General features: G+C 46.8%; 1 protein-coding gene across 3 annotated transcripts in view; it reads right to left on the bottom strand.

Annotated features, from left to right (window-relative positions):
* Positions 1-4,885: 4,885 nt before the first annotated feature.
* The window catches only part of LOC114644083 (uncharacterized), a 74,926-nt gene continuing 63,351 nt past the window's right edge, over positions 4,886-16,460 (bottom strand). For all 3 annotated transcript variants that reach the window (XM_051935554.1, XM_051935565.1, XM_051935560.1), the window contains exons 15-16: positions 9,438-9,504; positions 4,886-5,265 (exon numbers count right to left, since the gene is read on the bottom strand). In XM_051935554.1, coding sequence (XP_051791514.1) covers positions 9,445-9,504 — 60 coding nt within the window. In that variant the 3' untranslated portion in view covers positions 4,886-5,265; positions 9,438-9,444. The remainder of the gene's footprint in view (positions 5,266-9,437; positions 9,505-16,460) is intronic.

Below are 16,460 nucleotides of genomic sequence, written 5' to 3'. Positions count from 1 at the left end.
TACGGCAACATTAAGATCTCTTTTCGGAAATTAAGTTTCAAACTCGTGATATCAAATTTTAAAAACTCGATATCAAAGTCCAGAAACTTGATATCAAATTTAAAACCAGCGATAGCAGCACTGTCCATCCATCCATTATCCAACTCGCTATATCATGGAAAACATTAAATGTTAAAACGGCCCGCCGACGCGCATCGAACTCGCTGCCCGACATTCCAGTTATCGTGACGGGATTATCTTCGATTCGCTTTACTGCTCCGGTTCCTTTAAACTGCCCAGATTGTGTAAATCAATTCCTTTGATTTGTTCGATTCATCGTTACGGTCCTGAGGCGGAGAGGCGGCCCAACTCCTGTCAGCTCACATATCAAATCAAACAATTCCTTCGTAGTCGTAGCTACTGCTGTTAAGTTAAACGTGCTGACACTTGACGGCGTGTGACTTTATTTCGTTTGAAATCACACCATGGATGCCTACAATAAACCGGACGATAATAAGCGGAGGAGAATTGTGCGTCTCGTGCTCGGATATTCGAGCGAATGGCTGCGAGCCCTAAAGAGTGTGCGTTAAAGTAAAAAGTACAAAACTGTTAGAACTTAAAATCAAAGCCGCATAAACAGGGCCGGCTCAGGGGTACATGACGCCCCTAATAAGCAGACCCCCTCGGAGAACACAGCGCGATCTTGTTGTAAATAGAATCGGGTTGGAGATCAGAGTGCGTTCATAAACGCGCGAGATCTAAAGGTGTGTGTGTGGGGGGGGGGGGGGTAAAACTCGATGATTTAGGAAACACCCAGCAGTGACCTGCGACAATCATTCAGGTGCCACTCGAAAGGATCAGAAGTGACGAGAACGAGAAACGCGAATCGGACGAGCGGCACCCGCACCTGACGGCGGAGCGAAACGCACTGGCGACACCACGCATGCGCTACTGCTGCACTCACTCGTGCGGCGCTCCGCTGAGTCGAATCGTTCAAAAAGCGCAAAGCGGCCGCGAATGAACCGGCATTAGAAACGTGGCGGACATGCAGGTGGACGGACTGTGGCGTGTGATGGCCGCTCGAAGGCTTCGGTGGTCTCGGAGGTGCCCCGTTGGGTGACGACAGGGACGTCGCTGGGCAGCAGTGCGCTTTGCTTTGACGAGGTCTTCAGATTGCAGCGACTTCGATCTAAACGTCTGCCATTTCAAGTGTAATGAGAGCGGTCTTCAGGGTTTATTGTTTCACTTCACGCCGCTCTGCTCTCAAACCGCAACTGTAAAAACTCTGCCAGCCTGTCACGGGAATTAACGGTAATGTCTGACAAGCAAATCCTTCATTAAAAACGGACCACAGCAGGCTAAGCCATCACAAGACTGCGACCTTTTCATTCCGTGTCACTCGTGTGTGTGTGTGTGTTTGTTGTGCCCTGCGCTGCCTGGTTAGGCTCCGTCTCCCCCTGTGACCCCCGTTTGGATTAAACTGCTTAGGAAGTGAGATGACGTGATGCTCGACCTGTAAGTGCAGACGTGTGATTAAGAATTCACGGTCTTAATCCATCCATCCATCCATTTTCCAACCCGCTGAATCTGAACACAGGGTCACGGGGGTCTGCTGGAGCCAATCCCAGCCAACACAGGGCACAAGGCAGGGAACCAATCCCGGGCAGGGTGCCAACCCACCGCAGGACACACACAAGGACACCCACACACCAAGCACACACTAGGGCCAATTTAGAATCGCCAATCCACCTAACCTGCATGTCTTTGGACTGTGGGAGGAAACCCACGCAGACACGGGGAGAACATGCAAACTCCACGCAGGGAGGACCCGGGAATCGAACCCAGGTCCCCAGATCTCCTAACTGCGAGGCAGCAGTGCTACCCACTGCGCCACCGTGCCACCCCACTGTCTTAATCTTCTTATTTATTTATCTGGTCTGTACAATGCTATATGCTGTATACGCTGCCGTTCTTTATTATATTCTGTAAGTGCCTTGAGCATGGGAAAGGCGCTATATAAATATTATTATTAATTAAATGGTGGTCCTCATTCCAATACGAGTCAGGACCCCCTTAGATAATTCAAGCTGGCCCTGTGCACACGCTGCTGAGAACAGTGCAGTGCCAACTGAACCAGGCTGGCAGCACCTGGCATGAAGACATTGTCACCAACTAGGAGAAGGGAGCTTTTAGCAAGGACCGCAAAATGGTGCGAGACGTCCAGTTCTGGGGTCGATGGCCAAGGACAGTGAGCAGCCGTCACCTTGTCACCGTCACCCACCTAAACCTACTTGTCTGTTCTGGAGTCACCCCCTGTGCCACCTCTCTAAAGCACACCAGGACCACCAATCCTCTACCACAGAGCAGGCCACTTCAGCCACCCTGAGCTCGAGGTGCCCGCTCAGCTGGCATCTCCTGCAGATGAACCGGACGTGCCCGTCACACTCCTCCTCCTCCCTCTTCTTCTTTTTAATTAAATGACTGAACTTAAATGGTAAAACCAAACAATTAACCCGAAGTTGAAGACCTCTGCGTCTCGCGCTCCCCCTTTAAGTTCCTGTAATCCTCTCCCCTCGGCTGCCTGCCGTTTGTCCTTCTGTGAGGTCCACTTTACGCTCCTCGTCTTCCTCACTTAAACGCTCTCCACTGGCACTCTTTGTATTAATGGACCCCAACGCTGTCCCCTCTGACCCTACAGCCGCTTGGGTCCCATCGACTTCTAAATGCTGGCTGCCCTCCTACGTGCCCCTGAGCCCCCCCACTTACTGGTGACACGAGTGCCATCGCTTTGTCCTGCGTTCACACTTGATGGGACGAGCGCCTCGGTGCCCTCCGTTGGTGCAGAGCCACCTGAGAGTTTGTGCAGGTGACGTGTCCTGCTGTTCTGTTTCTTGTCACCGGCACACAGAGTGACACAAGGAGGTGACAGGACAGCTCCTGGTGGTGCTCCCAGGCTGTCCCCCTCCCTCCAGAAGGTCCATTATGTAAGACACCACAGGCTCACCCGCCAGAGTTTATCTCTCAGATGGAAGGCCATCTGGTACTGAAGACCCTGGAGCAATGAGAAAGTGTCATCGTCACAGGGCCACCATGTTTGCTCAGATTTGTGGAGCAGACAGATGGTTGCATCTTCCTCTCCAACCTTCGTCCAACAGTCCAACTTCAGTGGGTCCAGGTGGTCCACCACATGGGGACTCAGTCCAGCAGCAGGCCTTTTGAAGGTCTTCATAGAGATGGATGTAAGGGACACCGGCGAGTGGTCCTGAGGTGAGGAGGCACCCACCTTACAATTAAGAAGTCCTCTCCTCGCTTTGTCATTCCAGGGCTTTGAATTTTAGTTTATGGGGGGAAAAAAATAAATTTAAACACAAAATGGAAAAAGAAGAAAATGTGTAAGAAGCGAAGGAGTTGGAGGTCTGCCTGAAGGCTCGTGTTTATGTGCTTCACCACGAGATCAACGGACTTCACCTCCATGGCTCTTGAAATTCTGAGCCGCATCCTGTTGGCCCCTTTGGTGGAGCTGCAGATCTGACGAGCCCCCCCCCCCACCTGTGGACCTCCGGTCTGCTCGGTCATCGACGGCCAAAGCCTCCACACAGCAGGGGGTCTTCACGCATGCAAGGAGGACCCGAAGAGCCGACGTCCTTCATTTATTTCAGTGTGAGCCCCTCGGTGCTCTGATCAACCAACCAGCAGCCAGTGAATGAGGACCACCGGCACCATTAGCACTCCAGGCTGGGTCTTCTGTGTCCGAGACTTCAGGTTTAGGACCTCGTCAAAGAGAAGGCCATTATGAGCAAAGCTGCACGTCCCCTCTGAGACACCAGCATGGAGGACTTCACAAAACACAGTTATGGAGCAGAAGTACTGGGGGTCCGTCACTGGGACGGCGGGCTTCTCTTTATCCAAGTCAGAAGTTTTGTTTTAATTCTTCTGGTGTGGATTGCAGAGGAGGCTTGTTGTTTGTATTAATGAGATTTTATTATTATTATTATTATTAGTAATTGATTTATGACGGAGTTTCTGTAAAAAAGTCACATTTCCTGCTGTGGACAAATAAAGAGGAGTCTGTCGGTCAGAGTCTGTCACCTCCGTCAGCGAGTGGCGCCTGTGGGACGGCTCTGTGAGGGAATGACATACAGGAGCCATCGCGTATGTGCTGCCTTTCACATCTGTCTATTATACAACGCCTTTCACATCTGTTATATAGCATCTTTCATATCTTTATCTCTCATATAGCACCTTTCATTTCTATGTATTACACTGTGCCTTTTAAATCTATTACATACAGCCATTATATTATAGCCACAGCTATTATATAGCACCTTTCATGTCCATTATATAGTGCCTTTCACATCTATCTGTCTATCTATAGTAACCAGTAGGGGGCACCACCAAGTCTGTGTGGCCGTGTCAAACTGACATTCATTGATTTGCTAGCCCTCTTAATCCTGGATGGTATTGTGGGGGTCTGCTGGGGTCTATCCCAGCCAGCAGGGGGCACAAGGCAGGAACAAACCCTGGGCAGGACGCCAGTCCATCGCAGGGCCAACACACACACACACACACACCAGGGCCTCTCCTTGTGTGACTTCACCCCGAGTGTCCCCTCCATGACACACATCAGCCACCACAGGAGGACACGGACGCGCAGTGCAGGTCTCCTGGTCACCTGATCTAAGGTCCACACGCACTGCTGCTCTTAACTGTAAATTCAAATCGTTTTCATTTCTCTGCCCCTGTGGCTGATTCAGGTGCCGTGCTGCACTTTTCACAACTCCTGCTCCTGATGATGACCTTCTTACTGCCTTCGTTTTATCAGATTTTATCGTCTTTAAGTAAAGTTCTTTGAATTGCCTGTTGTGCTTTTCAGATAAACTCATTTCCTTTAATAAGGAGCCGACGCTTCAAGATCCAACTATTTATTTGCTTTAAATGTGAAATCCAATGAACTTTTTACAGAATCTCATTCATTCCATTTGGGTGTGAAGGCGCTGGAACAAAAGCTACTTACGCTGGCGTCGTCTCTGCACGTCTCACTCAAACAAAACGGCCAGCGTGAGTCACGTAAGGTTCAGATTGAGACGTTCAGACGTCTTCACGTCGTTTATCCAAGTGAGCCCGACGGTGAACTTCAGCGGCTCTCAAGCGAAATCTCAAAGGCCTAAAGCTGTCAGCGTCAGGTGACGGAGGGTCACGAGGGGCTGACATGACGGGTCCAGCGTCAACTGTTGGAAGAGCGGCGCAGCATCAACGATCTCTCGCCGTTCATCTGGTCCTCCTCACCTTAAGCACAAAGACAGACAAGAAAAAGTGAGCGCAAATCAGCGATGAGAGGCCTACAGGAGTCTGAGCTCAGAACATCGGCACAGCAGAGCAGCCCTCAGCTCCTGGTCTGTCTGGAGACGCACAACAGCACAGCGAGCCGACGATACTCGTCTTCATCACTCACCACACAACACATCTAATGAGGCTTCTGTTAAATGACCTTTGGTCTCGTGTGTCACTCTCATCTCTCCAAACCACCGATTAACAGCTCAGAGACAAAATGTGTTCTGCCATGTTGGACAAGAGCGCCAGGCCAAGGGGGCAGGAGGAACAGAAGATCAGGTAACTGAGGACTGGCGGGGGTTAAAAGCAGAAGGACATTCGGATAAAACAAAGTCGAAATAAAAAACACCAAAAATAAAAAGGTGCTTGTTGTGATGTGAGATTCTGCATATAAGCTGATAAACATTTTGTACGTTTTTATTTGTAATTTAGGCAAAACAAAGTCAGGAAAGTGAATTTTACGACCCGTTTCTCTGCTCTCTCATCCCCCACACAAAGCCAACTTTACCTCAGCAAATAGTTTAGGGGGGCGGCAGGTGTGAAGATGTTCTGTCCCCCCATTGGTCTCAAGTGTGGCTGTTTGGGATTGGCTTGTATCAGAAGCCTTTAAGTACCATGACGTCCTATTGGCTGTAGGCGTTGGACAGAACATCTATAACATTTGCTTGGTTAACCTCACAGTCTCTCTGACTAACATCTGATGATCTCAAAGGACAACACAACGAAGAGCGCAGCTTGGCGGCCATCTTGAGACGGGCATGCGGCCTGCTGTGAAGAAAGCGGACCACCAATGAGGCCTTAACTCGAGACATTTAAAGTAACTAACAAGTCTGTGTGCCGCCTGAAACTACACATCACCATTTTTCAGGTGGTATGGTTGCCAGTATTCAAATGTCCTTTGCATATTGTTATTATTTATGAATATTATCAATAAAACATTATTTTATGTGTAACTTAACTCCTGCTTGTCTTTTACCACACCTAATGCCTGAGGTTATAGATGTAGGAGAGAAGGTGGGGAGACGTTCTAAAGTCCAATACCACCTTAGAAACGGTGGTTAGTCTGTGAGATTTGAGACGTTCTCACAAAGGCTACTTATTAATAATATAAAAGGGGAACATACAGTAAAGTAATACATTACTGTACCAAGACAAAGCAGTGCTGAATGTCAAAGTGCGCCGTCGATAAGAAGACAACAGGCACACACAACTGGGACATCGATGGCCGCACGACGCTGTGATTTGTAAAAACTGACGCATCTCTGACTTTGTGACACAGCGAGACAGAAACTGCAGCCTTCAATAATGAAGAGGACAAAACTCACAAAATAGCAGAAACCACCAAGAGAATCGGCATGTATGGAAAATAAAAGGTCATCTACTAGGACTGTGACGTCTGCTGATGACATTGTGATCTGTAGTCAGAGTAGGGAGCGGGGCGAGGAGAGGAATGAAGGTCAGTAGGACCACCACGACAGAATACATGTGTGTGACTGAGAGGAAGGTCAGTGGAGTGGTGAGGATGAGGAAGGTGGAGGAGTTTAAATACCTGGGATCAACAGTCACAGGGAGTGTGGAAGAGAAGTGCAGGCAGGGTGAAATGGGTGGAGGAGAGTGTCAGGAGTGATCTGTGACAGCAAGAGTGACAGGGAAGGTCTACACGTTGGTAGTGAGACCAACTATGTGATATGGGCTGGAGACGGTGGCACAGGGGACAGAACTGGTGGTATCAGAGTTAAAGATGTTAAGATTTGCACTGGGGATGACAGGATTAGAAATGAGGACAATAGAGGGTCAGCTCAGGTGGGACAGTTGGGTGACAAAGTCAAAGAGGCGAGATTGTGTTGGTCTGGACATGTGCAGAGGAGAGATGCTGGGTATAGTGGGAGAAGGATGCTAAGGACAGAGCCGACAGGCAAGAGGAGAAGAGGAAGGTCTAAGAGAAGGTTTGTGGATGTGGTGAGAGGGGACATGCAGGTGACGGGTGTGACAGAACAAGATGACGAGGACAGGAAGATATGGAAGAAGATGATCCACTGTGGCAACCCCTAAAGAGAGAAGCCGAAAGAAGAAGATTAGCACAAGTAGATATAAACTTAATATGAAATTTAAACTTAGTGTGAACTTTGACACAAATCAGGTATGCTAAGCAATTAAAGCAAATGCCAGATTTTGTTTTTAATGAGATCAGCGAGGAGCGATCGATATCTCATAACCCAAAGGATGGAGAAGGGGGAGGAAGATGAATGGGGTCAGCCTGAGGTCAGAAAAGGGGGGACACGTAACAGTGGGGAGCCGGCCAGGAATGATACTGACTGACGAGAAACGAGAAATACTGGGGGCTAGCAGGACGGCCTGAGAGGGGCCAGCTGGAATGGGGAGTCAGGGTGGCATACGATGTAACTTAGGGTTTGATTGGGGCTCAGCCCAGCTTGATTGGTGGAGCCCACCTTATTCTTTATTTCAATAAAACTAATGTCTCTGTCTGCCTGCGGTGGGCTGGCACCCTGCCCGGGGTTTGTTTCCTGCCTTGGATTGGCTCCAGCAGACCCCCGTGACCCTGTAGTTAGGATATAGCGGGTTGGATAATGGATGGATGGACTCTGTCTGCCTATCCCTCGACTCCTAGAGCCTTCTTTCAAGGTGAGAATCGCTGGTGCGTTTTACACTCCAACACATAGAAAACAGCAGAGGAGAAGACAATAATAAATGACAATAAAAATGAAACGAGGACTCGGAATCGGAACAAGTGGAAACATCACATGACAAAATCAGAGGTGACAACAAAATGCATTGATGGAAAAACCGACACTGAACTGTGACACAAAAACGTGACCCTGCGCCCACGCCTCCTCATCTAAAGTGCCCACCAACACCGTGAGCACAAAATGGTGGCAGCAATCAAGGACAGTTTGGGCTACCTGGGGACAACTGGAAATGATAGAAGTCAGAAATGGCTGAGCATGTGGTGACCACACAGGACTGTGAGTCTGCAGCTGTGAAAAGGCCCAAGACCCCCTCTGCAAATTGTGTCTGCACATAACGCCACCAGAGAGCATTGGCATGACAAAGTGTTTCCGATGTCACTTCATGTCTGTGCCATTGAAAGTCAAAGAAGCCATTATGAGGGTGAGAAACAAGAATCAAACCATTGGAGACATCAGTAACACCTTAGGGTGACCAAAATCAAATGTCTGGAATATCATGAAGAAGAAAGAACACACTGGTGGGCTCAGTAATCACAAAGGGGCTGCTAGGCCAACAAAGACCACCACTGCTGGGGACAGACGAATCCTCAGTATGGCCATGAAAAAGCCCCCAAATGCCTGTATGACAGAACACCACAAAAACAAGAAAGCCAGATTACAGTTTTTGAAAAAGGACCTGCAGAATTATGGGGAACAGTATTGTAGACAGACAAGACAAAGATGAACCTCATCAAAGTGACGGCAAGAGCCAAGTGTGGGGACAAAAAGGAGCTGCCAAAGATCCACAACAGAGCACCTCATCTGTTAAACATGGCGGTGAGGGTGTAACGGCTGCCAGAGGTCCTGACACACTTCTCTTCATTGATGATGGAACTGCAGACAGCAGTCACACAATGAATTCTGAGGGGTACAGAAACATCTGAAGTGCTCAAGTTCTAGTAAAGGCCTCCAAACTCATTGGACGGCACTTCATCCTACAAGAAGATGATGAGCCAAACACACTGCTGAGGAAACAACAAAACTAACAAAATGGGAAATTCTTGAATGGCCAAGCCAGTCACCCGATTTCAATCCAGTTGAGCAGGCCTTCCATATGTCGAAGAGAAAACCTAAAAGGACAAGCCCCCCAAAATAAGCAGGAGGTGAAGACGGCAGCATTATAGGCCTGGCAGAGGATCACCAGAGAAGACCCTCAGCACCTGCTGATGGCCACAAATTTCAGACTTCAAGCAGTCATTGCATGTGAGGGATACGCGTCAAAGTGCTAAATATGGCAACTTCCATTGCTGTGTCCCAAACGTTATGGTGCCCAGAAATGGGGGGACCGTGTAGACAAAGTGTTGTCATTTCTACATGGCGAGACTGAAATGCAACTGAGGGAAAAAGAACTGGGATATTTTATCAAGTGTCTCAGCTTACCTGTGGGCTAAGGATCCAACTGGACACGCATGTAACCTCTGGAACCAGAAGATTCAGGAATCTCAGGCTAGAAAGACATAAAAGGGCAGAGGATCAACATTGTGCTTCTGTTAGAGTCACAGCCTTGGGGTGGCAGTGTGGAGAACCAACTAATGACTCGAAGTCCTGCCATTCTGAGAGCATCAGTTCAAATACTCCTTCACTCCACCTGCACTTCTTTAGTTTATTGTAAAAGACCGCTGCAGAATTAACATGTCAGTCTTCTTAATAATCTGTCGAGTGTTTTTACATCCTTAACTCTTTTAGGGCTAATTTTTTTTTTTCTTTTCTCCCAGGGCTGAATATTTTTCCAGAAAATAACTTTTTTAAAAAAAGAACACAAAACAATTGTTTAACATATCAAATCAACAAAAAATATTTATTTTTGACTAATATAACTGTTTTGCATTTTGTATGAGCCTGCATACTATATAATTTAACATATTATTATTGCACATACTGTACATGTTACAAGGCAAAGTCCTGCAAAGTATAACAACGCTCAAAGCAGCCAATTGCATGCATTGCCACGTTGCACTGCTTACAATACGTGTTGCAATGGTGCCTCTTTTTGAGTTGTCTATTGCTGCACACAACACAGTCAGGCTTGTACTTTTTATCCTCATATGTGGCAGGAAAGTGGCGCTCAGTCAGCCTGTCTGGCACAGCTCTTTGTGCTGGCCTTCCTCGCTTTGCCAAAGGCACTCCAACATATTCTGCCAGCAAGCTGTCAACCACCTTCTTGCAGAAATCTGCCGCAGTCATAGTGCTGTCACTGTTTGCCTGCTTGAATAATATATATCCGTTTGTGAGTGCAATCTCACGCAGGCGATGGTACACAGTGTGGTACCACTTGGTGGATTTATGGCCGTAAGCATATGTCCCCAGCATCTGATCCAGTCGATCAACTCCAGCCATCTTACAATTATATTCTTCAAGCGCAACAGGCTTGTCCAGCTTCCTACCTTCTGGGTTTCCCTTAGAACGAATTGTTTTCTCACATAAATTGTTAGTGTGAACTGTACTAAGACAAGTGACCCATTTGACATCATGCCATGCCAATGCCACCAAGTTATCCGCCCGCATGAAAACAGGATTGTCCCCTCTTTTCATCTTCAGCCTGTCTGGCTTCAGCTGTAAAGGCCTGTGTCTCCTATTCACCCTGACTGTGCCACAAGCTCCAATTCCCCTGCTCTGTAGCTCCATGAACAATTCTGGTGATGTATAGAAATTGTCCATGTACACAACATGTCCCAAATGTTCATACCCCTGAAGCAGCTCCAGCACAACCTGACTTGTCAAAGGACAGTTCTCTCTCTGAAAAGAATGCTTTCCGGTTTAAGTAATTACTTTCAGGCAGAAACCAGTGTTTGCTTCTGCCAGTACAAAGTCCTTTATGCCATACTTGGTGGGCCTGTCTGGCATATATTGTCTGAAAAAAAGCCATCCCTTTTATTTTATCATGGATTCATCCACAGACAAATCCCGGCTAGGCTGATAAAATTGTTTATACGTCGGCTCCACAATGTCAAGCAGGGGCTGAACTTTGTACATGGGATTATAGCCTGGCTCACCCCTTGGAATGTGCTCCTTGTTATCACAAAAGTGAATGAAGCTTTGCAGCAGCACGCACCTGTCCAAAGCCACCCGGTGACAAAGCACGTTTGGACCAATGCTCCCTGAAATTATATCGCCAGTCCAGCCCCATCTCTATCTGCAATGCCACAAAGCCCTTCATCTCGTCTTTTGTTGTGGGTTTCCACTTCGAAAAATGAGATCGCGGAGCGAGCGCATCCCGCGATTCAAAAAATTGTTCTGCATACCTGTTTGTCTCTTCAGATATCAGCTGAAAAACTGCCTCAGGAAAAAACAGATTGAAATAGTCCAGCGGCTTGTAATCCATCGTGTCCAGCAGCAAGCCGTGACTTCTTGTGAAGTCAGGTAGCCAGATCGGCTCCCATGGATCAATTTCTGGGTATTCCTCCCATGCGAACCTTGCCGTAGGTGTACTGGCAGCGCGAATGCGCTCAGCTGCCAGCTGAGCCGCTGGGGAGGCATCGGCTGGTGTCCGATCAGCTGATGCCGGCTCCTCAATCTCTTCCTTAATCTCTTGATCACTGTCTATGAAATCCGACTCTGAAAAATCAGAGTCCGGCTCCGCAATAATGTGCAAAATGTCTTCTGCTGAGTATTTTCTTTTCTCGACTCGCTTCGCTCCCTCGTGAGATGTTGATGCCATCTTGTCTTTGTTTACATTTCGCAACTCAGGCACAGGCAAGGATCATTTGCTGAGTCAACAAGTCTAGCATTCCTCCAAGCACAGAGGGAATGCCTGTGACGTGACAGTGTGTTTTGTCGCCATTAACAGCTGATTGTCGCCCTCTATCCCTGGATGTCGACTTTTGTCGACATGCGCCCTCAACCCCTCCTGTCGACAAAAGTCGACATCCGCCCTAAAAGAGTTAATAAATCTTTGCATTTATAGAGTGCTTTTCTCACTACTCAAAGCGCTCAGCAATTGCAGGTTAAGGGCTTTGCTCAAGGGCCCAACAGAGCAGAGTCCCTATTGGTATTTGCAGGATTCGAACCGGCAACCTTCTGATTGCCAGTGCAGATCCCGAGCCTCAGAGCCACCACTCCCGCCCCTTTAAACCCAGTCAATCCAATTCAGGGTCCGAGAGGGCTGGAGCCCATCCCTGTAGCACGGAGTGTGAAGCAGGAACCAATCTGGATAGGGAGCTGGGCCATCAGAGGGCTTTACACACCCACCTGGGTCAGTGAAACTAACAATGAACAATGGAAGAGTTACACCGACAAGCTGAACAGAGACAACCACCATTTAATTGTTATGCTCTGTTAAAACTAATGGATGTTATTACAGTGATCCCTCGCTATATCGCGCTTCGCCTTTCGCGGCTTCACTCCATCGCGGATTTTATATGTAAGCATATTTAAATATATATCGTGGATTTTTTGCTGGTTCGCGGATTTCTGAGGACAATGGGTCTTTTAATTTCTGGTACATGCTTCCTCAGTTGGTTTGCCCAGTTGATTTCATACAAGGGACGCTATTGGCAGATGGCTGAGAAGCTACCCAACTTACTTTTCTCTGTCTCTCTTGCGCTGACTTTCTCTGATCCTGACGTAGGAGGTGTGAGCAGGGGGGCTGTTCGCACACCTAGACAATACGTGCGCTCGTCTAAAAATGCTGAAAGATTATCTTCACGTTGCTACCTTCTGTGTGCAGCTGCTTCGTGAAGTGACATGCTGCACGGTGCTTCGCATACTTAAAAGCTCAAAGGGCACGTACTGATCTCTCTCTCTCTCTCTCTCTCCTTTGAAAAGGAAGATATGTTTGCATTCTTTTAATTGTGAGACTGAACTGTCATCTCTGTCTTGTCATGGAGCACAGTTTAAACTTTTGAAAAAGAGACAAATGTTTGTTTGCAGTGTTTGAATAACGTTCCTGTCTCTCTACAACCTCCTGTGTTTCTGCGCAAATCTGTGACCCAAGCATGACAATATGAAAATAACCATATAAACATATAGTTTCTACTTTGCGGATTTTCTTATTTCATGGGTGGCTCTGGAACGCAACCCCCACGATGGAGGAGGGATTACTGTACATACAATTCTACAGGCACCACAATTATCAACTATTTTGTGCAATTACAATTTTATTTGTTTAATTCCTTGAAATAATAACAAGTGATATACTTAGAAGAGCAAATGAAAAGACAACATGGGTCAATAAAAACAAAAGGTACATTTAAACAGTGAATTAGAAGAAAATCAGATAGAAAATCACACATCTGCTGTGACAATTCTACAGAATCCGTGATCAAGACAAACATCAGAAGGAGAGCAATGGGAACAGGAAGACCCTGCAGTCCAATTAAAAGCCGACAAGGCCCTTTGGTGTGGCACTTGGTGCTACTACTCCACCACCCTGCTGTTCTCCTGCACAGGGAAAAGAAACCTGAGATACCAGGAGCTTGGGAATCATCAGATGGAAAGAAAGATTCGGTCATCAGAGTGGACGGCAGCTCAGACTCTACTATAGAATGACCGGACCTGATGGAGGTCTGCAGGACTCTGACTGTGTCCGACTTTCTGTTTTACACTTGACGGTTTATTTCCCCCATTGATGCTGCTGTCTGAGTTTTTGTTATCCTCTGCTCTGATGTTATCTCACCATTAGTTCAACACTGTTGCTTTCCATTTATAATAATCTGCTTCTAACTACTTTGTTTTCCTACATACAGTGCATCCAGAAAGTATTCCCAGCGCTTCATCACTTTCTCCACATTTTGTTATGTTACAGCCTTATTCCAAAATGGATTAAATTCATTTTTTTCCTCAGAATTCTACACACAACACCCCATAATAACAACGTGAAAAAAGTTTACTTGAGGTTTTTGAAAATTTATTAAAAATAAAAAAACTGAGAAAGCACATGTACATAAGTATTCACAGCCTTTGCCATGAAGCTCCAAATTGAGCTCAGGTGCATCCTGTTTCCCCTGACCATCCTTGAGATGTTTCTGCAGCTTCATTGGAGTCCACCTCTGGTAAATTCAGTTGACTAGACATGATTTGGAAAGGCACACACCTGTCTATAGAAGGTCCCACAGTTGACAGTTCATGTCAGAGCACAAACCAAGCATGAAGTCAAAGGAATTGTCTTTAGACCTCCAAGACAGGATTGTCTCAGGGCACAAATCTGGAGAAGGTTACAGAAAAATTTCTGCTGCTTTGAAGGTCCCAATGAGCACAGTGGCCTCCATCATCCATAAGTGGAAGAAGTTCGAAACCACCAGGACTCTTCCTAGAGCTGACCAGCCATCTAAACTGAGCGATCGGGGGAGAAGGGCCTTAGTCAGGGAGATGACCAAGAACCCGATGGTCACTCTGTCAGAGCTCCAGTGGTCCTCTGTGGAGAGAGGAGAACCTTCCAGAAGGACAACCATCTCTGCAGCAATCCACCAATCAGTCCTGTATGGTAGAGTGGCCAGACGGAAGCCACTCCTTAGTAAAAGGCACATGGCAGCCCGCCTGGAGTTTGCCAAAAGGCACCTGAAGGACTCTCAGACCATGAGAAGGAAAATTCTCTGGTCTGATGAGACAAAGATTGAACTCTTTGGTGTGAATGCCAGGCGTCACGTTTGGAGGAAACCAGGCACTGCTCATCACCAGGCCAATACCATCCCTACAGTGAAGCATGGTGGTGGCAGCATCATGCTGTGGGGATGTTTTTCAGCGGCAGGAACTGGGAGACTAGTCAGGATAAAGGGAAAGATGACTGCAGCAATGTACAGAGACATCCTGGATGAAAACCTGCTCCAGAGCGCTCTTGACCTCAGACTGGGGCGACGGTTCATCTTTCAGCAGGACAACGACCCTAAGCACACAGCCAAGATATCAAAGGAGTGGCTTCAGGACAACTCTGTGAATGTCCTTGAGTGGCCCAGCCAGAGCACAGACTTGAATCCGATTGAACATCTCTGGAGAGATCTTAAAATGGCTGTGCACCGACGCTTCCCATCCAACCTGATGGAGCTTGAGAGGTGCTGCAAAGAGGAATGGGCGAAACTGGCCAAGGATAGGTGTGCCAAGCATGTGGCATCATATTCAACAAGACTTGAGGCTGGAATTGCTGCCAAAGGGGCATCAACAAAGTATTGAGCAAAGGCTGTGAATACTTATGGACATGGGATTTCTCAGTTTTTTTATTTTTAATAAATTTGCAAAAACCTCAAGTAAACTTTTTTCACGTTGTCATTATGGGGTGTTGTGTGTAGAATTCTGAGGAAAAAAATGAATTTAATCCATTTTGGAATAAGGCTGTAACATAACAAAATGTGGAAAAAGTGATGAAGCGCTGTGAATACTTTCCAGATGCACTGTATTTAAACAAATCTTTGTACAAATTATGTATTTAGTAATTTGCAATCTTAAAATGTATCACAACACTGTGCCTACACAGAAGAGAGCTTTACAAACCTGAAATGAATTGAAATGAACTGGAAAAGCAATAAAACCTTCCAAAAGTTCAATATGGTGATATTTCTAGTTGTATGCTTGGCCAGAAAACTCCAAATAAATGTATTAGAGCTGAAAGGACATATTTGGAGCGGAGTGGTGTCTCTGAGGCTAAGGATCTGCGCTGGCATCCCAAAGGTTGCCAGTTCGAATCTCCATCACTGCCAAAAGAGATGCTACTATGCTGGGCCCTTGAGCAAGACCCTTAACCTTCAATTTCTCCAGGGGAGCTGTACGATGGCTGACCCTGTGCTCTGACCCCAAGGGGTATGCGAAAAGATGCATTTCACTGCGTGTTGTCCTGTATAACTATGTATGTGACAAATAAATAATAATAATTATTATTATTATTGATAACATGTGGGTGGCATTCATAAAACTCAGTTTTAGTGTATTACATTCTACAAAGCAAAATACGACCAATATGTGTCATGGCCTTCTATGGCGTATTATGTGACATCACACTCAGAATAAATAAACTGTCAGTGCACAACAACTGGGCTGGGACACACACTCACTCCATTTTGTGAGTTACAGCGAGGAGGAACGTCACCGTCGTGGATCTGGCATGGCTCTCAATGTCCAGTGCTTTCTATTCTGGTGAAATCGCACATCTGTACCCAGCGAGTGTTCAGCTGCTGGGGAGACAGTGAAGGTAGAGGAGCCTCAGGTCTCAGCTTCATGCATTCCCAGTTTTCACATTATAAGGACTTGACCGGTCCAGTCGGGGCCTTCAGCTGACAGGTCAGTGAGACAGTCAAGCAGGACGGCCATCGTTGTGACAACATTTAGTGTTATCTCAGAAAACAACAAGATAAATTTAAAGTGGGTTGGTTTTGCACTGCAGTCACTTCATAAAACAGCTTTGCAGAGTCTTTATTGTTACGTGTACAGTTCAGTTGTGAGAAATGTTTCACTTGTCAGTGTAATTCAATATGGAAC

Source organism: Erpetoichthys calabaricus, chromosome 1, assembly GCF_900747795.2.
Source record: "Erpetoichthys calabaricus chromosome 1, fErpCal1.3, whole genome shotgun sequence".
Classification (NCBI taxonomy): domain Eukaryota; kingdom Metazoa; phylum Chordata; class Cladistia; order Polypteriformes; family Polypteridae; genus Erpetoichthys; species Erpetoichthys calabaricus.
The sequence above is the reverse complement of the archived record's forward strand: the minus strand, read 5'-3'. Positions and strand labels throughout refer to the sequence as shown.